Raw genomic sequence first — 27,157 nt, forward strand, 5'->3', positions numbered from 1 at the left:
CTACCTGACAATTGAGGCTCACATGAACTGTTTCTGTTAATTTTGCAATGGCATCAATAGTGCTATGTTTTTTTCGAAAACCAAATTGATTAGGATGGAACAAACCGAAAGTTTCAAAGTAATTTTAAATTCGATTATACATAACGCGTTCAAAAACTTTACTCCACACAAGGAGAAGCGAAATTGGTCGGTAATTATTTATCTCGTCTTTCGCCCCTGCCTTGTGCATAGGTACAATTTTAGCTTGTTTTAGAATACTTGGAAATTTACCGTCTTTAAAAGATTTATTTACGAGATGAACAAGATGCTTGCAAATTAAGAAACCTGTTTTCTTAATCAAAATCGTACTAAAATCATCAACTCCCAAAGATGATTTTTCTTTGAGATCCTCAATTAATTCCAAGAGTTCGTTGCAATTTGTTTCATAAAGCCACATACTCTGCAAAATATTAACCTCAGGATTAACAAAAATCTCATTAGGGATGTCTGCTTTTAGTTTTTGTCCTAAACCTACAAAAAAAGTGTTGAGCTCGTTTGCAACATCTAGAATATCATCAATTCTTCTACCATCTTTTATTAGGTAAGGAACTTTAGTTTTTTTAATAGTAACTCCCTTGAGCTCATTTAAAAATATATAAACTTGTTTTGAGCCGATGCATTTTGAGAACTTTTGCTCATAGTAAGAATTCTTTTTGGCTTTGATTGTTTTCTCTACTTTAGTTCGTAGTGCTTTAAATTTCTCTAATTTTTGGTTGTTCTGACGGTCCGTTTTCCATGACTTGTGTGATTATTTTCTTTTGCAAATCAAATTTTTCATATTTTTTATCAAACCAATTAGGATTTTTTAATTGTATTCCTGCTTGACCTACGATATGGTGCAAACATTGCTAATACTTCTTTAAAAGTATTTTCAAATCTGTCAAAAGCACAGCTTATACTTTCCGTTTCCTGGTTCTTCTCAAATTCCAACACAATAGGAAAGTGATCGCAATAATTGTGATCCCCCACTACAAAAGTTTTCAGAATCCTTAAATTTTTACAAAAAAGTGATCCAAACAAGTCGAGGTATTTCGGCTGATACAAGTTGGCTCACGACATCATGGTTGAAAACCATTTGATTGCATAGTCCATAGATATGATGACGTCATCAGATTTTTATCTAGCACGTTGATGTTGAAGTCCCCGCAAACAATTATTCTGTCATAACTTTCAATGATCTTTTCTAATGTTTTATCGAGCTCAAAAATGAAATTCTGCTTGTTAATTCTGGGGGGATTATAAACCACTAACAGAGCAACCTTTAACTCTCCGAATTTCAAGTGAAACAAAAGACTTTCATTCAATTTGCAATTCAGCTCTTCAATCAAGATCACCTCATCACTTATTTGGATCATAATACCTCCACCCCTACCACTTCTTAAATTTGACAAGCAATTATTGTAATTTGTTACCTTGAAAAAAATCGGATCATCATTAACTGTTAGCCAAGATTCTGTTAAACACATGACGGAAGATGGAGACTCAAAACAAGATATCAGTGCCTCTAATTCTTCATGATCATTTTTAATGGAGCCAGTATTTAAGTGTAAAATTTTGAAGTGATTAGATGCAGATCTAAATTTGGTCGCTTTATTTAATCTAAGGGGTGAACTCCTATGTTCCAGACTCTTCACAGCACTCTTCGCTCCGAAACGGCTGTTCCTCAATATCAGCAAGAATTTTCTTTGGCATTCGGCGAACAACTTATGCGACCCATAAAGTCAAGCAATTCGTCTTTATCAGCTCTCCTGCTTTTTAGTTCCTCCATTAGATTGGTATAGTCGCTGTTCTCAAAATTGTCACGCATACGCTTTAGGGAAGGCTTTTTGGTCGATAAAGGTGTACCAGGCGCAAAAATTGGCTGTTTTGTTAGCTTTGGAACAGGCGTCCTATAAATAACTTCACTGACTTCCATCGAACCCGCTGTTGTCGTGTATACTTGGCTCTGCTTTTGTGGTAGTTTCTTTGGATAATTGAACTTCTGTTCAATTTTAATAGCGACTGGTTGCAATTCAATAATATCTTGAATAGAATTCAGTACAAGATATCGCTTCATCCCATCTGACTCGATCTGAACAAGTGGTGCCGAATTCTTAGTGGTAACCCTTAACTGTTTTGCTTGAGCCTCCTCTTTCAATGAGTTGTCGTACTTGCTCAATCGCTCGAGAATAAAAACCGGTTTTCCATTACTTGAATTCCTATAATTTCGTAGCAAACCCTTCCTGGTCCAGATTCTTTCCTTTTGGTCAAAATAGACGAACTTCGCGATAACTGGCGGTGGATTGAATGGCGATCCTTTGCCCAACGGATGGCACCCTTTTAAATCGCGCGGTTCAATGTTGACATTCAACACATTTTGAATAAGATCAATAACAACTGAGAGGTAAGTTCCATTTGACCCAAAAGATAGATTGCGAAAAATTAGACAATCTTTTGATTGATATCTTTCGAGTTGCTTCACTTTGATCTTCATCTGTGCCACCTCATTTCAACAAGACTCTCACTCTCATGCAATTTTTTCATCAGATCTCCCATGCCTCGCTGGCTCATCTCTAGAACTATTTAATAAGTTTATCACAACAATTAGGCTAGCTGCACAAACTCTTATACCCTCTGGGTTTACCAGATGTTCCATTTTTCAAGAAGGAAAACGTACCTTAATTCTCTTAAACGAGCGACAGACCACAGAACACTCTAGGAAAAATAGTCAAGCAAAAAATCTTGCATAAAAAAGACTTGTTTACAATACTTGCTTCAATTTTTGTTCCAGACTAACTACAATCTACAGCTGAAAATTAGAAAAACAAAAAATAGAGTCAATCCAAAGCATTAGTGAACCTTCAAGAACTCAACGGTGAAAAAGAACAAATTTCAGAGAAAATGCTATTTCAAAATATACTAAAAACATTTTCAAAAATTTGTTTTTAATATCTGTAAGTGTGGTAGTTTACAGCAAAATAGGTCTTGAATTATAAGCTTTGCAGAACACAGAAGATTAGGGAAACTTGATTAGGCAAACACGTTGTTTGCACCCATTAGGGAAAAATTTTGAACAAAAGTTTTGCGGAGAATAGAACAATACCAATTAAAATCTTTAATGCACAAATTCCATAAATATATTTTTAAAAGCCAACAGATTTTTTTTAAATGGCTAAATGTAGCTAAACACGCCAAAATTGTACCGTAATTATCGTAAACATTTGGTTACAATCCCTCTTAGAAAAGAAATCATTAAAATAGTTTATTCCAATGTTAGGTACAGAGAGCTCCAAATGATATCATTGCTCACAATGGTGTCCTAAAAAATTGGAGCTGCCATATAGTTTTCCAACTTTTCCCAAAATGTGGGATCAAATAAACAAAATCGAATATTCAGAAGAATTATAAGGATGGCAATTATGCACCGAAGACAAGCGCGTTTTTATCAATAAAAAAATTCACCGGCGTTAAAATATTATTTGAAAGCGTTTTTCCTTTATTGCAGCCCACATGAACTACAATATTAGAGCACAAAAATTACTAACATCAGCTATGTGCAATAAAGCTGCGCGCTACTTTCGATTAAAGCTCTTCAAGAAATCATTAAGAGACTTTGTGAGCTCTTTACGATAAAAATAGAAAAAAACTCTTAGTATCGCTGACTTGGTAGACCTTTTAAATAAAAATCCTCAAACGCAATAACTTTTCTAAACTACCTTAATGATACTCTCAAAAAAATATTCCATACTGTCGGATAACCTTTGCAGTAAAGATGGCGCATTCCTGCCGTAATTTCCACCAATCTGTCAAAATGAAGCAGAAGAACGTTGACAAAAACTAAGGAAATCTGACATGTTACTATCAAGGAAAATTTCATTTGAAAAATATTTCTGCTTCTTTTTAAACTAGTAAATGAGAAAGATGAATATCACAACAGCAATAGTTCACTAATCGTAGTCTGATAAAATTCCATGATAAAAAATGATTAACATCTAGTACCGCTAAATAAAAAAAAACCCACGTTCGACTGTTTTCATATATAATGTAAGAATCCAATAGTTTAAACATTGTATAAAAATATTTATGCGCCACAAAAGGGGGCAAAATGTAGAAACGGAAAACTGCATAACAATCAAACACTTAATTGAAACAATCGAACTATCAAATGCATTCAGCGTTGTCAACTTTAGGATGGCCAATAACCTAATACAAAACCAAATAAGAAAGAAAACAGTCCCAAAAATTTAATACACGCACAAATTTATTACAAAAACTTCGTAACAAATTAAAAAATATATAGCAGGAGAAGTCCTGGCTTACAATACACAGATTTGAATTCACGAAGGACCCGACAATTAACATTTTAACAGCAAGATCAAATTAAGATAGACAACAACCCCCTTGACCCAATATGCGCAATAAAGCACAAAAAATCTACAAAAATATAAATTTGTCTTTCACGATTTAGTGTTTTAAGAATCGCTAACAATAACAAAACGTTGAGTCTATGCATCGTTAGAAAGAGTACATAAAATAAAAACATTGTGGTAATCAATGACAGGAATAAAAAAGAGGCAAAAACTAAGCAATTGACAACAATCAGAATCTCTGTCGGTGGCGTTAAGATAATAAAAACTCAAAGCTACAAGCATCCTTAACCAAAGCATATTATAAAATTCTAGAAGTCATAAAGTACCTTCTAGCAGTTCTAAATAAGAATTGTTACTTTTGAGACTAACCTATAAGGCACACAAGAGAAACAACAAAACCAGAAAATGCACATTTGTTGCGCCTAAAGTGTCAAACCAAAAAAAACTGTTAAGAACTCAATCGACTAACTATGTCCAATTAATCCTCATTACCAACCGCCAACCGACGAAACCTGTCATTAATATGACTAAACGATAAGACCAAATGAGAGCAAATTTTGCAAAAAAAAACTCATTAAAACTTTTTAAAAACATTCACAGACATAATATAAAATTCAGAGACAGACAGCAACAAGAAAAACAAATACCAGCAAAAATCAGAGAATTCACTGACATTCTTTTGCTTACTATCAGTGTATGAATCAAAAACACAACCGACTAACGTCGGGCGAATTGCTCTCAAACGACTGGCGAGCAGTTGGCTTCGTCAGTAGCTAGCCATGGTTTAGTGAGGCTAGCTTTAGATTAATAAAAGGGGCGTCAGGTGAGCACAACGTGGGTGCAACGCAGCGGGAACGCAAAAGTGGATTGAGGGGACTGATAAGAGGGCAGTGGGTGTGGGATACAATTTTAGGGTCTCCAAAACTGTTTCTTTTAATCGCACACTTGACGACTAGTGCGCTGAAAAGCTCCAAGAGAACTTAATGCAAAATGGGCGCTACCTCTTTATCCCCTTTCTGAAGACGAAAGTCAAATGGATCAGACAAAAAAACGTCCAAGCAAAATATTGCATGAAAGAGACAAACAGGATTAGTATCTTTGCTACAAACTGCTTTGGAGAGCAATTAACAATGATTTTCTAAAAAGTACCTGTTAAGTCATTTATGATAAAAACATTTCGACTCATTGTTAATGAGGATCAGAGATGATAAAATTACGCCACATAACAGCAGCTGAAGTTGGGTATCAACAAAAAAGAGATAGAGTGAGAGAGATAAACCGTGAACGAGAAAATGACAAACTCTAACCGACAGAGAAAAACAGAGATAGGAATATTTTCCATTATGGGATTCGGCTCTGCAACTTGTAGTTTTCTAAACTTAATTGTAAAAAATCATATACAAAAAACTGAAAAAGGCAAAACTAAAAAAAACTCAACTTCGCAGTAAAAAAAAAATCAAAATCATTTTTTGTCTCAGAAGTTCTGTCAAGTAACCGGTCTCTGAGACATAAAAAATTTCGTTGGACAGTAATGGTCCTTAAACTCAGAAAAGGAAAAAAAATGAAAATATTTGAACAATATATTGCTAAAAAATTTTAACAATATCTTGCAAAAAATCAAGACATCTAGAAATTATACAATAACCTATTTTCAAACCCTAGAGGAGGTACCTTGGGTCTTGAGGCAGAAAAAAAACCTAAATAAACCTCAAACGTTTTCAAAAAACTTGAAAGCAAATTTATAAAAAAATTGCTAAATTTTGTGACATTAAAAAAATGAAAAAACTATTTCATGGCCAATGAAAAATTGTCAGAAACTTACTATCAAGCCCCTCAGGATCTTTTCTGACTCCTTGGTCTGAATAAGGAAAAACAAATGTCAAAATAAATGTTAAAACGTTGAAACCATTCCATTAGCACTAGAAACCATGCAGTAACTTATTATTAAAACCTAGACGAGTTTCCCTGACACCTAGGGCTAATAAAAAAACCTCAAAAATTTTCAAAAAGCTTGAAAAAAATGCGAAATAGTTTACATTTGCATGTTTTTAGCGAGCGGTTGTTCGTCAGCAGCTAGAACCGTGGGGGGACCGAGGTCTGATGGGGGGAAAAGTGAGGTGGGGGTAACGAGCAGGGGGAGGCAATAGTGCGGGGGGGTCAACAGTGGAGGGGTCTTTAACCTCTAAAAACCGCCCTTCACCATAAGAAGTCTCCAAAACAGCTTGAGCTGAAACAGCTGAAAAGCTCTTAAGAGCACTTAATGCCCACTGGGCACTACCTGTTTATCCCCTTTTTGAGGACGAAAAGTCAGAAGCGTCAGACGAAAAATCGGTCAAGCGAAAAATCGCATAAAAAGACAAAGAGGACTAAAATAATTGCTACAATCTTCGTTTGAGAGCAAATAAAAAGTTAAGGCTAGGAACTGAAACGATTAATTCGATTAAGTTAGGAATTGTTAACGACAGACGAGATCTGGAATTAATGATACTACGAGATCAGACAAAGATGTGATCAATAAAAACTCGAAAAACTTGATATTAAGTTTCCTGAAAACAGTTAGTGTTAAGGTCATAGAAAGCAAAGGTTTCATCTGAGATAAAAAAAATCAATTGGAATAAACGTTATTCGCAACCTATACGACCCATCCTTAACGACACTAAAAGATGACACAGCTTAAAGTCCAGCAATTGGTCCCCAAGCTCAAAAATTCAATAAATCTTTGAGAACAAATAAGGCCGAAATCATGAAAAGCACTTTGCATGCACTCGAAAAATTAATTTAGTTCATTTGTCCCTGATTAGCCAGCAAGAAGACCTGTCAATAATGATACCAAGTGATAGGAAAACAAAAATATTTTAGTGTCAAAAAAGTCAAAGTCATAAAAAAAGCATTAACTGCCCTGCCCGGTCATAAATTCAAGCAATTGCAAATTTGCACAATTAGAACTAATATTTATCGTCCTAATAGTAATCAAGAGAAGAAAAGCTGAAAACAGGAGTTAAATTGACGCTGGTGAAAAAACCGGCTTTCAATAACCCAAAAAGTACTTTGAATAAAAAAATCACGCCTCAAACCTATTTGCTTTTTCACTCCCTTTAGTATTTTAAATAAATTAAAGTACTATATTAATATTAAAGTACTAATAAGTACGTAATAACTTAAGTACTAATTAATATCAGCACTCTAATTTGACTTCTCACTGACGTGAAAATGCCGAAAAAAGTGTGAACAGATCTTAAAAAGACAGCACACCAAAACAATCCAAATACCTTGGATTGTAATCAAGTACAAGCTTGTCAAAACTTTTAAGCAAACATAAAGCGACCAGCGTCGGATAAATTTCTCTTTAATGACAGGCGGGGCGTAAAATTTTCTTCATGGGAGCACAAACACCAGTAGAAAGTAGGGTTCGAACCCCGATTCTCATGGACGCCAGAGAGCTTTGATTAGAGCTGTAACACTTATAAAAGTGCATTCAAACCCCACTTTTTATTAAAGTATCACATGTCGACCAAATTACTCTTAAGGGCGCCTCTAACATTCAGAGGCCCAAGGAAAAATATAGGCTCGCTTGGGGATAAAACAAACTTCCGATGACAGAAAATCAGAAATTTTAGTTGCATTAATAGTAATCTCTTTCGAAAGCTATGATATCCCGGGGCAGCAAGCCTTCTGTGATATTCTGAACAACTATTTGTGATCTCCTCTACTGATACGGTTACACCGCCATTTTTCACTTGCAAGCAAGGCGTTTTGCCTAAAAAAATTCCAAAGGAGAAAGAAGTTGCCCAGATGTCGGGATGCGAGTTAATCAATGGTCTCTCCATAAACATCACGGTATCTATTTAAGCGATCTGCAGATCTCAAAACATAACCCAGAAACGTCAGGTAATTTTGTCTCAAACGGCTGTCAGACGGTTGGATTCGCCAAGAGGTAGCAGCGGCTCAGAGAGTCTAGTTTAAGTTTAATTAAGGATAGTAGAGCTTAGAAAGGCTCTAAGAGTAATTTAAAAGCCTATGGGCGTTACCTTCTTATCCCGTTCGTGAGGACGAGAAGCCAGACGGTTAGACAAAATAAAAGATCAGACGAAAAGTCGGTAAAAAGACTGATCGCATAAAAAATTTAGCCAGGAGGATACCGGAATTAACTAGCAGAGTCGTGCAACATTCTGCAAAGCATTACTACCTAAATTAGAAAAATCGAGGCAAAAACCAGTTTAGAAGTGTTTAAAAAAATCATCATGAGGGTAGGTAGTTGGGGGGGAGTGTTCGGTAGATGGGTTAGGTAGGCAGGTGGAGGTGCAGGGGTAGGTAGGTGCTGGCGATAATGCATCAAAGAAACAGAATATGGGATTTCTGGGCAATTATTCAAAAATTTACAAAATTTTATGCAAACCAGCAGTAAAATCATAAAATCAATAGTTAAAAAGCTAAAAAAGCTAAAGTCTGTATCTCTGTAGACAGGAATGTTAGATTACTTTACAGGTTGAACAAAAGAGAACAAAGTTCAAAAATACACTGACATTTCTGAAAAAATACTTTTAGAGTCATTAAAACCATTAACAATCAACTGAAGGCACATATACATCCAAGTGAAGCCAGAAAGTCCTGTCATCAATCATAAGTAATTAAACTACAAAAAGCACACCAAGTAGAGAGGAAAAAATGGAGAGAAGTGTTGAAGCCATAAAAAACATACGCAACTCAATGAAAACTTCTGCTCAACTGATCCTCAATTCAACTTCAATGGCACCTGACATTTATGCGTTTACGTTACAACACTGAGCCACATCCTTACGGCCTGATTGATGTGAAGGTGCGGGGATGGGGGGAGATGAAGTGAGGGGTCTCTGATGTGGGAGAGGGTGAAGTGAGGGGGGGGGGGGGGGGAGGAGGTCAAGCGGCCTTCACACCATGAGTATCCGTCTCCAAAATAGTTTCTGTGAATAGCATATTTGCAGACTAGTGACCTGAAAAGCTCTAAGAGGACAATGCACTCTGGGTGCTACTTGTTCATCCCGTTTTTCAGGAAGAAAAGTCAAATGGGTCAGAAGTAAAATCCGTCAAGCAAAAAATCGCATAAAAAACCACAGGACTAATATAATTGCAACAAACTTTGTCTAAGAGTAATTAAAGAAAAAATGCTAATCAGATTAATTTCTGTGTCAAGAGGAAGAGGATTGCATCTCTATTAATTAAGATTATTGATTGAATTAAGAAAAAAAATTGGACAAAGCCCAAAAAATGGGCAAAGTTCTTTTTTAAAACTAAATATATTAATAGCCAGGAGCGATTAGGTTTTAAATGAGGGTATCAGATGAGTTCATTATACTTCCTCATGATGCAAGTTGGATCTTTGATTTGTGAGACTACCTCATAAGACAGAGAACCACAAATGCAAGCAAAAATGATTTTCGAAAACATTGCAGCAGCCCTGCAAACAATGAGTTATCCTCTGAGAACAATTTAATGTTCATCTTGGAACGTGAACCGAATTTGTCCATAATTGAACCTTGATATGAAAACTGACTTGTCTGTTATTGAAATGAACAAGCACGAAAAAAAGTGATGATTTTAAAAAAAAGACAACGCCCTAATACGTCTCGAAATCTTTTGATTGCGATACAATAATAATGACACTAAAGTTAGCCTTGCGATTTAATTGAATATACACTAATAGTGAACAAAATAAACTATTAAACCTCGATAATTCCTCGAAAAACAAAATTCAAAAAAATTATAGCGATACGCTTAGTGATATACTTTCTAGTGATACATTTCTCAACGATGAATATTCGACCGGCCGAAACTAACAGAACAAAAACCAGTTGAGCATATAGTTCCCCCTCACTAAGGAGAGGACGGAATAAACAGGTTGTTCGGCATAATAAGGGATGGGACGCATTATTTAATTCACATATAGGCTTATGAAAAAAATAGTTATTAATTTTGAATAGAAACAATAACTTTCAGTAGCTGCAAAATTATTGATGATTTCAAAGGAATGACTAAAACGGCATTAGCTTTATGTTTCAAACAACCAAAATACGCCATCACGTGGAAACAAAACGAGTATAAACAAAGTATTAAATGCCATTAATGGATGGAATAGACAAAATGAGCTTAAATCAGCTCCTTTTTGATATCTCGTCAAAAACGGCGTAAATTAGCCCAAAAAAGCTTCGTTGAATTTAAAATTTTAGACGAAGTTGACAAAAAACGCTTTGGAAAATTAAGCAAAGTTGAAATAAGTAGAATGAGAAAAGCACTTAAAAACGACAACTTTCTTACATGCTCCATTAATTTTTTTTAACACTTTGATACTCTCAAATAATGCTAATCAAATTCTGACACAACCTCCGGGCGTAATGATCTTTAAAAAAATATTTAATTTAGAAAGCTGCTCTCGAGAGTATTGTATTAAGTTACAGAAAATCGCTTATACATCATCAGTAGTACATACCATTAGTTGATGCCTGACTTCTTGACTGTCCATCAACCACACCCTTCATTTCAGATTTCGCCTGAAATAAAAAAAATGACCTTTCTTTAAATGCTATTTATGATTATGTTGGATATTCCTGACAGGAACGAGACCAACGAGTGATGCTACTTCGCAAATTGAGGTCTACATGCAACCAATACCAGTTCCCTCTAGTCTCTTCCTAAAACTTCCCCATCCACCGTTAAACATGACTGTTCTGTATATAAAGCGAACCAAGTTGACTGTTAAACATGACTGTTCTGTATATAAAGCGAACCAAGTTGACTGTTAAACATGACTGTTCTGTATATAAAGCGAACCAGTTCTGTATATAAAGTTCTCTAGTCAAAAGGTTATATTCGTCAGCAAAGGTTTGTGTTACAGTTTTTTCGATGGTGACATATTTGCGGGTAATCGATTTCAACTTCTCAAAAGGCGTAAGTCAAGTTTTCATGCATTGACGTCTGACGTTTATTGGGGTTGCAAAATCTATCCTCAAAAATGGCCATCTTTACTTAAATTTTTCCTTATAATTGTATATATAAATTATAATTAAGTCCCACCTCTTTACAAGCTATGCAAACCATTAGCGTACTATTTGTTCCGACCCACTTGTGGGGGAGGAACTATATACTCAAATGGGTTTTTTTTTGTTCAGTCAATTTTGACCGATCGATATATTCATCGTAGAGAGTTGCGAGTGGTATCCTTAAAAAGCCCCTCCAGCGTAGAATATGGAATTAAAAAGATTTTTTGAATTTCGTATTTTACAGGGAGTTATCGAGGTTTGAACTATTGTGGATAATAGACAACGGATAATGTTGTTTTTATTCACATTTTCCGGAATTTTCCCTACAACTTCGTAAATTTTGCTTAAATTTGTAAAAATTATTAACAATAGTACTGTCAATTTTATTTTTAGAGACAGAAAAGTTTTGTTGACTATTTCAATTGTTTTTTGGCTAAAATTATGGCAAAATATTTCAAAATTAAGCCTTTTTCATCAGAAATTGCCCCAAAATTGGCTTCTTTAGTCCACTTTGATTAAATTTACCGACAGTAAACACACAAAAACAACAAACACTATCTTTGTAAACTGCAATGAGAGCTAATTATACTTCTACTTCCATTTAGAGTAGTCCAGAATCAGAATTTTGCCGCTTTTTGCTAGGTTTACTCTATTACTATCAAAAACGCAGCCTTTATTTTTGATCTTTTAACTAAAAAAATTATCAAGATCCGACGCATTCGAAACAATTGAGTGTTTTAAATGGACAAGCAGCAATAGTAGGGCTAGTTTTGGTCCAATCCTGGACTGCTACAATCCAAAAATAATTCGAAATGAAATCAGTCGGTCTTTTTTTAAAAAAAAATCGAACTTTCTTTTATGCAAGTCAAAGAACAGGACATTTCAAATCAAAGATCTCTGTTGATGGGTCCAGAAGGCTTCCTAAACATTTCCAAATTAATAGATCCAGTTTACTTACTCGAAAGAGTATGGTTAATTTCACTAAACATTTCCAAATTATTATATCTAGTTTAATTACTCGAAAGATTATGGTTAATTTCAATAAAAAATGTTTGCTTTTTAAATAAACGATGGCTTCTTGAACTTTGCCTCTATTTTTCTCTTAATTTGGTCAACTTGTATTTTAGTGCCAACAAAGAAATAATGCTTTTTCTTCCTCTTCTTTCTATTGATTTAAATTTTAATCTTTTTGTGGTTTTACGCGTTAAGTTATGGTTTTCTGGATTTGATACTACGAGATTTCACATATTTGTTTTGATTTTTTGGAGTTGGCCAATTTTTCAAGTTTTTTCACTTTTCGTCATATTATCGCAAAATTGATAGTTCAAATATTACATATTGGTGTTCGAATAAGGCACAATTAAACATATAAATGTCTTGAAAGGCATAGATTATGGTTTTTGACGGCTTTGATAATCCTTTCTCGAAGAATTCAACTGATTTTTTTTGAATGGTTTTAACTGTCGTTTTTACTTTGTCTTTTAAGTCGTAAAAATTTACCCGGATAATGACAGCTCTCATTTGCTTTCCATGGAGTTATGAATAAGCCTTCGTGCTGATTGGAGCAGATAGCTGACGGCTTTCATGACTTTGAAAAGAATTGTTTTCAGAAATGAAAAAACTTTTTAACTTTCTTTAATTTTGCATTTTCTTTTTTGTCTGTTTGTTACCTAGTCTTGTTACTTACAAGTCACATATAAGAATGTTGTCATATAAGAATATTTTTAAAGAACTCTTATGAATTTACTGGTTTGGAGACGGGATTTTCGCACAAGAAGTAAACTAATTTTTGTTTGTTTTTCCGTATTCAACTTCTTTTCATAGATGTAAGACATATTCTGAAAAATTACAGGTCTCAAGCGCTTCCAATGGATGAATAGACGAACCTATTGAATTATTTCATTTTGTAGCTAACGGCTTTCATTACTATGAAAATAATTGTTTTAAAAAAAGCAGAACTACATGAACTTGTAATTTTTCACTATTTTTTTCTACTTGCTACGTATTCTCATCAATGAGAGGTCCTATATCACAATTTTGGCGTTCGTGGAAGGCTTGAGGCGCAAAATATGGCTTTACGGCTTCTACGGCGTTTTCTCGCAATAATGATTAAGTTTTTTTGTTGTCTCTATTTGTTGTTCTTTTTCAAACGGCGTAAACAATTGATTAATGATAGGTCTTAATGCTCTCCTATAGAGGCGTATGCGATTATAAACATGTTGGATGTTTTCATTTGCTATTTAATGGTTTTCATTACATTGAAATAAATTGCTTTTAAAAATATATGACAACTTATTATCTGTGCTAATTTTTTCGTTTTTGTCTAACTGTTGCCGAGCCTTTTTATCGAGTGATCCCATATACTTTCAAGTGAAGTACAGTTCATTTGTTTAGTTTCAGTTTGATCAGCGCTAATTTAGACCTTGTTAGAAAGTTTTTTATTAAATGGGCATAAAGTTTTGTCTGTTATTAATGTTTGTTTATTTTGTTATTTGATTTTGTTGTTTGTCTTGACTTGCTTTCTTAATAATGACTGATCTCATCAATCTAATGCGGCATTTTTACTCCACTGATTTAGTTGCGTTAGAGGCGATCTTTTTGTTCATACACATTTTTTTTGGAAAAAACCTCAAATTTTTGGGGATTTTTTTATCTGTTCCTCATTTGGCGGGCATTTATGCCAAAAATGCGGATGAGCGGGGTCGGAAATTTATGTGCAAACGCACATTACCGAGCCTCCTTGTTCTAAATTATAATTATTTCTTTGTGTATTTTCTATTTGTATTTTCTGTGCGATTCATTTGGAAAAAAAATTCTCAGAATTGACTGTGCAAACTAACCATAGCTTCCCTGAGAGCATCTGCATCTAAGTTTGCGTAATCGTAGAACTTGAAATGATTCACACGAGGCAGAGACATAAATCGGGAGTCATCAAAGCACTGAAAGCTGGCTCTGCGTCTCTCATTCTTTCCATTCGCTGTCGATGAATTGTTGTAGTCCATTTTCGCATCCAGCTGAGCGGCGATTAGATCTAAATTAATGGTTTTAACCGATTAAAAAATACCCAATTCGGTAACATGAGATTAGCAACCTCGCAAACATTAAATTTTTTATTTGTTATACAAATACATGAAAGCATAATTTTAGCGCCCACTTTAAAAATGTGTGTCACAATTATCAACCGACTAATGTTCCATATAAGCGCCTTCCTGTTGACATACGTCAACTTCAGATATTCTCTAAAAAATACGCAGCAATACATAATAGACTAACGCCGCAAGATATATACTCGAACGACTGACGGGAGCTCAATTCCATTGGAGGGGGGAAATGACGTTATTATAGATCACTAATTAAAAAACAAACTAAACAGAAAAATTCTAGATTTGAAATCTAAAAGCAGCGAAACGAAAGCGAGGCTATTATTGGTCGCATCATGATTTTTTTTTAAAAAATATTTAATATGAACTTGAATTGCATTGGGGCGCTGTCTCTTTACAACTCACAGGAGTGGAGTATTGATGGGGCACCTTTTTAAATTGAAAATGCTATTCAAATGTATTTAAAACAGGACATCTTTCAAATGAAACGTGAAAAGGAAGTTCTGGTCATTTCATTGAGCGAAATGAAGCATCTGTTTAATGTCCCTTTCTTCGTGGTTTGAACGGTTTTGCTCAGCGAAAAAAAATTCCTTCATGTAAGGCATTTTCAAAACCTTTTTACAATTTTTACTTACTTACCATCTTTTTATTTTCTGTCATTAATTCGGACTGAATGGTGTTCAGTATTTTTGCTACTTCTTGCTAATATTTTCAAGTTTGCGTTGAAAATTTTCTTGATAGCATTAGTATTATTTACTCCAAAAAACAGTACATACAATTTAAACAAACCACAGGCGATATCAACTGATATTGTTAATTCTTTGGGTTTCTGTTATTTTCTATTATCTGCTGACTTATATAGTTAGTTTATTTTGAAAAAACGTGGCTCTTTTTAAGTATATTGCAAGTAGTATTCTGCTAAGCATAGATTGTTAAACGACATGAGTTTCAATATTTTTCAATTTCTATTCTCTTGTTTTTAATTGTTTAGTATCTGGTTCAGATTTTTTATTTCGTGTAATCGAAAAGTAATTCAAAAGACAAAATGGGTCTTCTATTGCATAAAACCCGAAAAACTCAAAAAAAGTCCAGAGTTCTGAAAGTTTAAAGTGAATTTCCTAGGGTTCATTTGTTTTTTCTCTTTTGCACTTCAACAACTTTGACCTACTACTTCATGAGCTTGAAAGTGTCGGGTGTATAGAGCAATGTGAAAAGTAATTTTTTGTGTTCTGCGTTGTGGAGTAAAAACTTGCTAAACAATTTTGTAAGAACTAATTTATTTCTGATAATGTCATTTTACTACCACGTCCCCCGATTTGTCTATGGCACTACGTTGCCCCCCGATTTTCGAAAACTAAGTTTTAACACCTTTATGGCTCAGACTTTTCATTTTTATGACAGGCTACTTTTTCCAAAAAAAAATTGTTCTATCTTGATTCTAGAACAAAATACCAGGCTGAGAGTTTTCTTCACGCTTGGTACAATTAAACATACCCGGCAGATTGCCGGAAAAAAGCCGCCATTGATTCCCAAAACCAAGATTGGGATTGAAAGAAGAGAAAACTAGTGAAAAAATGATTTTTGTACAAACATTTTTCAAGTGCGAACTATTTTGATGTCATTTTGGAGCTGAACGTACTCCTGTTTCCAAGTGAGACCACACAGGGGCTAGTATCAATAACAATAAGCATTAGAGGTTGTAACTAAGATCAAAGTTTGAGTAACGGGCATCTAAAATTGGTCTTTACCACGCAAAATGTTGAACAAGCTGTGAACTAAGGTAAAGCGAAAAATTTTTATTCGACAAAGTAAAAAAAAGTTAGGAGCGCTCTAATAGCGGGCTGAGAAGCTGAGGCGGCTATTAAAAATTTTAAAAAATTTTTTTTTGTAATTGGTTCTCAAAGACAATTCCAAGGCAACACAAGGTCTAATTTGATAACAACAATTCTTGAAACTATAGTTCATGACTTGTCCCTCTATCCTTTCTACAAATCAAAGAAATTAAATTGTACTGGTACACTGGCTAGTGGCTAGATCTGTTGACGCTTTTTTTGACTTCTTGTTGTCAACATTTAGATTAGTGATTTAGTGACGCTGGAGTAGTAAAAGGAGCGCAAAGCGAGTACTGTCGAGGTGTGCAGTTTTATCTAACTGCGACAAAAATGGAGTGAGAAAAACGAGTTTGAAAAGGTGCTTGGCTTTAAAAGAAAGTTTTTTCACCTGAAGCATTTCGACTGGTTTTCACCTTTTGGAAATACTTATCTGCCCGAATTATGTTTCATAATGTTGCATTCTCTTAGTTTTTGTTCCCATTCAGCGAAAGACAGCGAATAAATTGTCCAACTAATTGAATCTAAACATTTCAAAAAAAACAGAAAGATTACACGAGAAAGGCCAAAAACGACATCTAGAATAATTTCTTTATAAAATTCATCCCAATTTCCACCATCAAAACCACTATTGCCAAAACAACTCCCAACACAAAAATAACCTTCATTCAATAACTGGCCAACTTTTGATTTACTCTGTATGTTTTACTCTGTATGTACAAACAATTTTCAAGTGCGAACTATTTTGATGTCATTTTGGAGCTGAACGTACTCCTGTTTCCAAGTGAGACCACACAGGGGCTAGTATCAATAACAATAAGCATTAGAGATTGTAACTAAGATCAAAGTTTGAGAAACGGGCATCTAAAATTGGGCTTTACCACGCAAAATGTTGAACAAGCTGTGAACTAAGGTAAAGCGAATTTTTATTCGACAAAGTAAAAAAAAAGTAGGAGCGCTCTAATAGCGGGCTGAGAAGCTGAGGCGGCTATTAAAAATTTAAAACAAATTTTTTTTGTAATTGGTTCTCAAAGTCAATTCCAAGGCAACACAAGGTCTAATTTGATAACAACATTTCTTGAAACTATAGTTCATGACTTGTCCCTCTATCCTTTCTACAAATCAAAGAAATTAAATTGTACTGGTACACTGGCTAGTGGCTAGATCTGTTCACGCTTTTTTTGACTTCTTGTTGTCAACATTTAGATTAGTGATTTAGTGACGCTGGAGTAGTAAAAGGAGCGCAAAGCAAGTACTGTCGAGGTGTGCAGTTTTATCTAACTGCGACAAAAATGGAGTGAGAAAAACGTGTTTGAAAAGGTGTTTGGCTTTAAAAGAAAGTTTTTTCACCTGAAGCATTTCGACTGGTTTTCACCTTTTGGAAATACTTATCTGCCCGAATTATGTTTCATAATGTTGCATTCTCTTAGTTTTTGTTCCCATTCAGCGAAAGACAGCGAATAAATTGTCCAACTAATTGAATCTAAACATTTTAAAAAAAAAACAGAAAGATTACACGAGAAAGGCCAAAAACGACATCTAGAATAATTTCTTTATAAATTTAATCCCAATTTCCACCATCAAAACCACTATTGCCAAAACAACTCCCAACACAAAAATAACCTTCATTCAATAACTGGCCAACTTTTGATTTAAAAAAAGAGAAATGTTACATACAGAGAAAAGAGAGGAAATGGGAACCAAAAATGAAATGGGAGCACTAGAACGGACTATGAATGAATTGGAAAAACCATTTAGAAAAAAAAAGATCAAAGAAACCGAAAAAATAGGTTTCGAAAAGTAGGAATCAAAGAGAAAACAAATTCTCTTTCAAACACAGTTTTCTCAATCTACGTTAAAATTAGTGAAACATTTTAGGCCGCAAAACCACTCGTTTTTTGCTCCACTCCCTTTTTCGGCGTGACCAAAATCATCACTTCCATTTGACATCAAAAATCATGAAAATGTGTGAACAGATCTTTTAAAAAAGACATCTCCCCAATACAACTCAAATTCTTTTTAAAAAAGACGGCATACCAATACCATTCAAATATTTTGGATTGTATTAAAAAATAGAAGCGCTAAAATACTCGGCTGAGAAGATGAGGGAGGCTACAAAACGTTGGAAACATTGGAAACAAAACGTGAAACACAAATGAAAGTAAAGAAAGTTCACAAATTTCCAGCCGAATGCTAGCAGGATGTCGATAAATAACTCTGAAGTCTCGTACAATTGAAGAAGTTGTTCGAGGACGGTCCGGTGGCCGGATATAGCCGTTCAAACATAACTGACAAAGGTCAGATATATTGCTCTGAAAAGAGGGGGCGGATGTCATAGTTGCATAAGTTGGCTTAATGAGGATAGCCTATCTTGGTGCGCATGTGAGAAAGGGGAGGGGTAAGTGCGCATCATGCATGACTTCAAAAATGGCAGCACGAAACTGAAATGTTTGCCTTCCCAATTTTGGAGAGCTCCGAATCTTAAGACCTGTAAAGCTCTAACACAATTGCACACCGACTTAAGTTTTGGGATAACACGTTTTTAGCTTAAAAGAAAATCTTATTGATCAACAGTTTCTGTGAATCACATACTTATAGACTAGTAAGTGAATTGCTGTCAAACGGGCTATCAAACTGGCTATCGTTTGGCAAGTGACTTCGTCATTAGCTAGCTGCGGCGTACGAAGGCTGGCTTTAGCCTAATTGAGGGGGGCTGAGTGGGTAGTGATTCCTTCAAAGAATGTTCTAGATCATAACGGTCCAGAAAAAATTATGCATAAATTTTACGTTTACAGCTATTGCGTCAAAATTCGTTCGAGAGCAAATAAAAACCTAACACGTGTACAAATAAGATGAATCCATAAAAATTTAATTCAGAATGCAAAATTTAGGAATCGTTTGGACACTATTCGCCCATTTCACAGCAAACTTCTTTTACTAACAGCATGGTAGACTTAAAGTCTTCTTTCATAATTTAAGTTTGTTTAAAACTAACACAGCTCTGAGACATAGCAAACTGATAAATAAACATGCAAACGTAGACTAACTAATTTCTGCTAAATTTAGCTTCATGTTAAGCGTTTATTTATGTAATGCTTAAGTTCCGTTTTTGATTCTAAGTTTCATATTATCCCATTACTACAGTGAAATAATGTTAGAAGAAAAGTGATATCTGAAAATAATGGGTCACACGTGAAATTTGAGCATGCGATTGTCCTAAAACGGCTATGACGAAGGGGCGTGAAACAATAGATGCAGCATAAAACATCAGTCCTTTTATATCCCAACAAAATTCAGAATAAGCGCGCATGAAGGATTGGATTATTCGCAATCTGAGTTGAATAGAGAGAGAGAGAGAGAGAGAGAGAGAGAGAGAGAGAGAGAGAGAGAAGGGGGGGGGGTAAGCCGACAGCGTTTATGTATAGCAGTACTAGTAATCAATATCACCATTGAGTGTTCTGAAAAATTTTAAAGCCAGTCAAAACAAAGCGCTGCAACACTTATATGCTGATTGTAGTAAGTGAATAAAGGTAGGATTTGAAACTACTATCTCGACGAGCTCAAAAAATGGAGCATTAATTCAATGCTACGAGTATCTGCGTGAATTTGCCGCAAGTGAACAAGGGAAAAAGAACAGAAAACAAAATAGATTTCAACGAAAAAAACTTTTGTTCAGAATTTGCCGCATATATGACTTGGCGCGGTTACATATAGCCAGATAGTCACATGAAGTGTCAGCGGCCTGCATAGGCGAATCATTTAAGAGAAGAAATTTACTTTAACAGAGTTTACTTTCCTAATAAACTTTGGTAGCATTAAGAAAAGGAGATCACTTAGGGTTTTGCTCATTTTGTTCGACCCGGATCAGGCCCAAATATCAATTCAATCATGAAAAAAGGCCAGCCCATTGCCGGAAAACATCTGCCATTGGGATTGAAAGAGAAAAACATAACCGAATAACTTCGGAAGAAGTGCTCTTGAACGACTGATGGGAACTGAAATCTATTGCAGCCTGCTTCAGCCGTAAGGCAGGGGTTCATTAGAGGTTATTATATACCACAACAACAGCTAATAAAAATTACACTACCTTCTGCGCACTTTTCATTTGCCTTTTAGTAAACTGAGTTCAGCTGCTGACTCTTTGAATGAGAGAAAATTAGATGACGCAAAACGAAACGATCAAGGGCACAAAATTCACTCGAAAAGTAACTCGAAAACGATTAAGCAAAAATTCTGCAGCCGGTAAAATACCAGAAACGACTCGAAGAGTAGTGCAATATAATCTCTCAATCACAAATATCAAAAAGAAACCAGTGTTCGACCTGTACAGGAAACATCAAAGAGAAAGAAATTAAATGCATGATTATAGTGTTTTTAAAAAAGTAGACGCAATTTCTTAGTTTGAGGGTGCGGGTTGATGGTGGGGAGTAGGTAGGAGGGGTTAGCTTGATGAGGAGGGGGTAGGTATGTATGGAGGGTAGTTAGATGGGGGAGGATAGGTAGTTGCCGCTGTGGTTGGAGGGGGCTAGCTAGGTGAGGGGGGTAGGTATGTACGGGGAGGGAAGATAGACGGGGAGAGTAGGTAGGTGGGGGCGGAGGTAGGTACCAACAGTACCTAATCACATGTATTAGTAACTATTAGAAATATAAATATTTCCGAAATATTGAAATGAAATACAAACAACGCAATATATAGTTAGAACCAACCAATTAGTTAGGAATTTGGGTCGGTGGTGGGAAGCGTAGGAAGGTGGGTGGGGGTTGGGGTAGGTATTTTGGATGGCGGTGGTTAGGTAGGTGGGGGTCGTATGCAGAGGGCAAACGCTCCCATGGAGCTTGGTAGGTAGGGGTCAAGTGTTGGGGGGGGGCAGTTAGGTGTAGGTGGTTGGCGGTGGGTCGGTAGTTGAGGGGGGGGGGGGGGGGTACGCAGAGGGTTACGTGATGGGGGTGGGTATAGTTGAGCGGGGGATTAGATAGGTAAGAGGGAGTCAACGTTCAAAAATGGAGGAAAATGTACGAATAGAATGTAAGAATAAAAAGTAAGAAGTCAAAATTCAAGACATGGACAAAGTTTAAATTAGCAGTGTATCTTAGATTTTGTTGTGGAAAAATTTGGACATGATAGAGCTTCGAAACCGCGATATCCCGCATAACAAACTTCATTTCAGAACGGGACCAATTGAATTGATCTCAAACGACTATTGGGAGCTATAATCAATTGCAGCCTGCTTGTCCGGGGTCGATACTCAAATTGCTAAAGGGGCTTCAAATGACGTCATCAGAGGTTATTCTAACCACTAATAAAAATTAAAGTGAAAAAAAGACACCAATTTTGGCGCAATTTTTAATTGACGTTGAGTAGTAAACTCCCACAACTTGAGTTCAGCTGCTTAAAATTGCGAATGAGAGAGAAAATTATATCACGCAAAACGAAAAAGTCAAGGGCGCAAAAGTCACTCGACAAGTTAAATCTGTCAAGCAATAACTTCGCAAAAAAAAAGAATAACACGTTTACAATAATAGTTTTAAGCATCGTTCGAGAGCAATTAGTTACTCGAAATGAGGTGAAGTGTGAAAAAATCACAAAATAATCAAACAAAAGAGCAAAAATGGTCAAATGACATTTTTGCATAAAAAAGACCAAAAAGTTTGCAATAATTGCTTGAAACTTTGATCAAGAAAAATCAAAAGGGAAGAAAAAGATATCAATTTATACAACTCTCTACTAAGAAAACTAAAAAAAATTAATACATAAAAAAGTAGAAAACTTATCAGAAAAAAACAATCGCAAAATTGCAAAAAACTCAATTTTTGATTCGTATTATACAAGTACACATCACAAAATACCGAATATTACAAAAAATATTGTAATGAAGAATGCTGAACTGCCATGAAATTTGGCGAGCTCATATTTCTAAACTTCCTTAACTTTGACGACACAGAAGTCGGCAAAGCAATTTACCGATGTTTCATTTTACCTCGACTTTTTGGTATCTTTCCAAAGATTTTCTGAACAAGAGTCTGCTTTATAGCAACCAAACTTCAATCGCTCTGTATCTAAAACATATCCGGCAGATTGCCGGAAAATAGCCGCCGTTGATTCCAATAAGCATGAGTGGGATTGAAAGAATAGAAGATATTGAAAAAAAAAGATTTTTGTACAAAAACATTTTTTAAGTCCGATTTATTTTGATGGCTTTTCGTAGTTAAACATAACGTATTTCTGTTTCTTAGAGAGAGGCTACAGGGGCTACTATCAATACCAATAAGCATTAGAGATGGTAACTAAGACATATAGGAACGACGTTCAAATAGCGGGCATCTAAAATTGGGCTTTATGGGTTTATCCCGTTTCTACTTCGGACTTCAATTTTTTATACTGACTCTGTTCATTTTGAATTGCTTTGCTGAGCAACTGATGTTCAAAATCACTTTTAGCAGAATGAGAGAAGAGAGAAACTAGCCAAGAGAAGTCAAAAAGATATCACGCAAAATGTTGAAAAAGCGGCAAAATGAGGTAAAGCGAAAAATTTTTTTATTCGACGAAGTAAAAAAAAATACGAGAGCTATAATAGCCGGCTGAGAAGATGAGGGCGGCTATTAAATAGCTTAACAGCAAAATAAATCTATTCAATACCGACAAATGAGATTTAGACAGCTCTAATATTAAACATAGCCGGCAGATTGTCGGAAAATAGCCGCCGTTGAAGCGCTAAACGCACATCGGGATTAAAACAGAAAAAGAAAAATTGGAGATAGAACATGACAGAATTTTCTCCTAAGTGTCGAAAATCGTTTTAATTCAGTGTGCAGTTTCAGGTAGATTCAAAACCTATACTTAATTCAGCTTTTATACTGATTAAGCTTAATGCTAACAGCAGCTAACAATAGCTCTAAAGAACTCTGATAACCTAATGCACTATGACTTAATGACCGGGATTTATCGGTTTATACCGTTTCATCTGATTTTGCTCCTCCGACATTGACCGTATTCACTACATTACGTTATTCAATGCGTGAAAGAATTTGAAATCCATTCAAATGAAACTGAGTGAGGTAAGTCAGAAGTCAAGCGTGGAAATTGTGACTGATGAAAAAAAACGAAGACGTGATCAAAAGGTAAAGCAAATTAAAAAAAAAGAAAGAGCATAAAAAATAGTTGAGAGGCTGACGGCAGCTCTTCAAAATGGCACATTGAAACTTTTAAATCAAAGAACATTAGCTAAAACCAAGAAAAAGCCGAACGTGAACAAAAGAAAATCCATCGCTTGCAGAATTTTTTAAATTTCTCTCGCGAAAACAGCAGTATAAACAAAAACCACTGTTTTTCGCTTCACTCTCCAAATTTGCTCAGCAGTAAAACGACTACAATTTTCTTCACGTTTTTCATTTCCTGCTTTCAATCAAATTCACAAATTCTCATTCAATTTGAATTTAAAAAATTGATTTAAAAAGCTTGAAAATTTCCAGAAACGACCCGAGTTCAAATCTATGCTTTCAGATTACTAATATCTACTGGTAGAACTTATGAAAGCAGAGAAAATAACACTTAAATAACTAAGGAAAAATTAAATATAAAATAAAAACTTAAAAATTAGGAATAAAATTGTTGACGCTATTTTAGGCCAGCCGTAACCTCATCAACATCTCTATGACTTATCATAAACATCCTTTGTAGAAGAGAGAAATTAAGAAAAAGAGAAAAAATTCAAATTTCTAATTTTTGTCAAATTGTACAGAGAAATGCTTTGCGCAAAAAAATTAATTCGATTTGTAATAGAAGATGCCTAGGAGCGTTAAACTTCAATTCAGTTAACAATAAATACAAAAACGAGCAGTGCAATGTGCAAAAAATTTGTAATAGAAGATGCCTAGGAGCGTTAAACTTCAATTCAGTTAACAATAAATACAAAAACGAGCAATGCAATGTGCAAAAAATTGGTAAAATAGACTAAAAATCAGCAAAATAGCAACTAAATTATGATTACCAAAATGCTTCAAAACGCTTTTATAACAACCTGAATAATAGAACTTTAAAATATTATAATCTTCGAGACAGCATAAAAATGCAAAACAACCGACTAACGGCGGGCGAATTGCTCTCCGGCGAATAGTTAGCTTCGTTAGTAGCCAGCTGGGGCTAATGGATGCTAGCATTATGGTGGGTTGACTGGGGGGGGGGGGGGGGGGGTCAAACGTTTAGCATTAAGAACCGCCCTTCACGTCATGAAATTGTCTCCTCAAAGCAGTTTTGTTGAATCACATTCTTAGAATATAGTAAGGCTTAGGGCTTCTACTACTTCATGCCCTCCGAGCGCTACCTGTTTATCTCGTTTTTGAGGACGAAAAGTCAAATGGGTCAGAATCAAAATCTCATAAAAAAGGCCACAGGACTAATATTATGCTACAACTTCGTTTGAGAGCAATTAAATAGAAAACAGCTTGAATAAACCGCACGTGTAAATAAAAAAATTTGCGCGCTTGATGTACCTTTCAACATTTCGCAACTTGACAACGGAATCGAAAAACTACTATCTTTTTGTATCACATAAGCTTTCAATCACAATGAGCACCAACGTGTAATACCAACCTGGTTTGACTTTGCTGGGTGTTTCCAAATCGAGTGACATCAGAATGGGCGCTTCTGCTGTTCCATTGGGCAGAACATTACCATTACATTTGGACTCTTCTTTGCCTTCCTTTTTCTCCCCTTCATCTCTTTTCACTCCCACTGCCGATCCGGAGCGACCACTGCCCGCACTGGATCCAGATGACATTAGCCGCTTTGTGGCCCCTAAAAGAGCGCAAGTTAGTTCCACACCTTTACAATTGTATATAAAAATTTTGAGCAGACAGTGGGGTTCGTAAGGAGGGGGAGGTGGGTGGACGAGAGGCGGCGGGGGAGGGAGTGGAGTGGGGGTGCAAACGGAGTCAGGGTTGTTTAAACCTCCAAACTAACATCGGGTGAATTGCTCTGAAACTCGAGGTGGCAAGTGGAACTAACTGATGTGGTAAGCCGAAATGCTCTAAGAGCCCTTAATGACCTCTCAGCGTTACGTTAAAAACACTTGACAAAAATACCATCAGCCAAGAATCGCATTAGAAAGACCACGTGACTAATATAATTGCTACAAACTTCGTTTGAGAGAAACTTAGCGTACATGGCGAAAAAACCGTTCAATTTGCATATATTTTGGCGGAAAAACTGTATAAAACCCTTCACTAGCCTATGTTTGCAGCACTGCCTCTGCAAAGAAGTGCTGCTGTACAGCTCCGGTAAGTAATTGACTAGGCTCTGCATAAAAATTATGAAAACCTACAACTCTAATTGCTACCACATTTTAATTCTGAGTTATCTTTCAGTTGTAAGAGGTCGCATATGCTAATTTCTTAAGGTCTTATCCATATAAACGTCAAATTATGAAAAACCAAAAATGAAAAATCAGCTGATAAATTTTGAGCATGAAAAGACGACAGTTAGCTTCCAAGCTTCTGCTGAACTGAAAAGGTCTAGCTTGCTATTAATAGGCAGCATTATGAAGCCTCACCCCATTAAGACCAATATACACCCCTCCCCCATAATAACACACAAATATTGGTTGTTCAATTATGCATAGAAACTACAGATGGAACAACTTCCGTGTTCAAATGGAGAAAATATCAAATATAGCTTTTATACGCTGTTCCTTTGATACAAGAAACAATCAAACCACTTAGAAGGGATAAGAAAATGGTTATACTTCAAGACCTCCGGAGACCTACAATATGTCCATTAATAATTGATAACACAGTCAAAAGACTTGACAATGGGAGCAAGAAAAACTTACACTTCATTTCTTTGTGAAATCACGGCGGATAAAAAAACAATTAGTAGATGACATTCTCAAATGAGCTGAATTCGGATAGTCCACCCATTGTTCGACAATACGGATAGCTCACTCACGTTTTGAATAAAAAACAAATTGCGTTGAAGTGCTTCATAACGGAAGAATTTCGACTTCCAAATAAATTTTTTTATCGAGGTATGAGGAAAAACGTCGTTGAGAAGACGAGAAAAAGGCTCTTACCTTGATTTTGGATCTGGTTTCAGAATAGGCCAGGCAAAAGAACATGAGAACACTTTATAGTCTCAAAAAAACTGCCTTTGTTCATCGTTAATTTTAGCAACAATAATGACACTAAGGCATTGATTCGTAGCTTAATTTTTCGTCTCGCCTTAAGAAAGTTCAACTTGAATGTCCCTTTTGCAAAATCAGGGCGTCTTCAAGCACCATCTGAATTGCTTTGAAAAATTTTCAGGCTATTATTCAAACTATGTTCTGTGAAGCCTGATAGCCGATAAAAGTGATCTAAAAAATAATTTAAACACTTTTTTTGAGGCATTTTCTTGCGAACTATAAAACGGTTTCCAAGAAGCTTGGCTTCAAAGCAATGAGCGGTTGCTTCTCTCATTAACGTAGTAAAAAAAAAATAAAACATAACGGACTAACGTCGGTAAAATTGCTCTCAAACAACCGGTGAGCGGTTGGCTTCGTCAGTAGCTAGCCACGTTTTAGAGAGACTAGCTTTAGCTTGATTCGACTCTGCAACTTTTAGTTTTCAAGCCTTGTTAGTAAACAAATAAAACCGACATTTGAAAAAACTGCAAAATTTAAAAGAAAAGCTTCCAGATTTCGCAGTGAAAATGTTCAAAACAATTTTTGTCTCTGGAATTATGTCAAGTAACCCATCTGCAAGACTTGAAAAGCCTCGTTGGCCAGTAATGATCGTTTAACTTAGAAAAGGACAAAAATGGTCAAATATTTTGCAAACAAAATTTTATCAAA

General features: G+C 35.5%; 1 protein-coding gene across 3 annotated transcripts in view; it reads right to left on the reverse strand.

Moving 5' to 3' along the window:
• LOC142340587 (uncharacterized) overlaps positions 1-27,157 on the reverse strand; it is an 86,384-nt gene that overhangs the window by 22,547 nt on the left and 36,680 nt on the right. For all 3 annotated transcript variants that reach the window (XM_075391260.1, XM_075391261.1, XM_075391258.1), the window contains 3 exons: positions 24,922-25,125; positions 14,242-14,432; positions 10,852-10,912 (listed from right to left, as the gene is read on the reverse strand). In XM_075391260.1, coding sequence (XP_075247375.1) covers positions 10,852-10,912; positions 14,242-14,432; positions 24,922-25,125 — 456 coding nt within the window. The remainder of the gene's footprint in view (positions 1-10,851; positions 10,913-14,241; positions 14,433-24,921; positions 25,126-27,157) is intronic.

The sequence above is a fragment of the Convolutriloba macropyga genome, chromosome 6 (genome assembly GCF_964194025.1).
Source record: "Convolutriloba macropyga chromosome 6, txConMacr16.3, whole genome shotgun sequence".
NCBI classification, from domain to species: Eukaryota; Metazoa; Xenacoelomorpha; order Acoela; family Convolutidae; genus Convolutriloba; species Convolutriloba macropyga.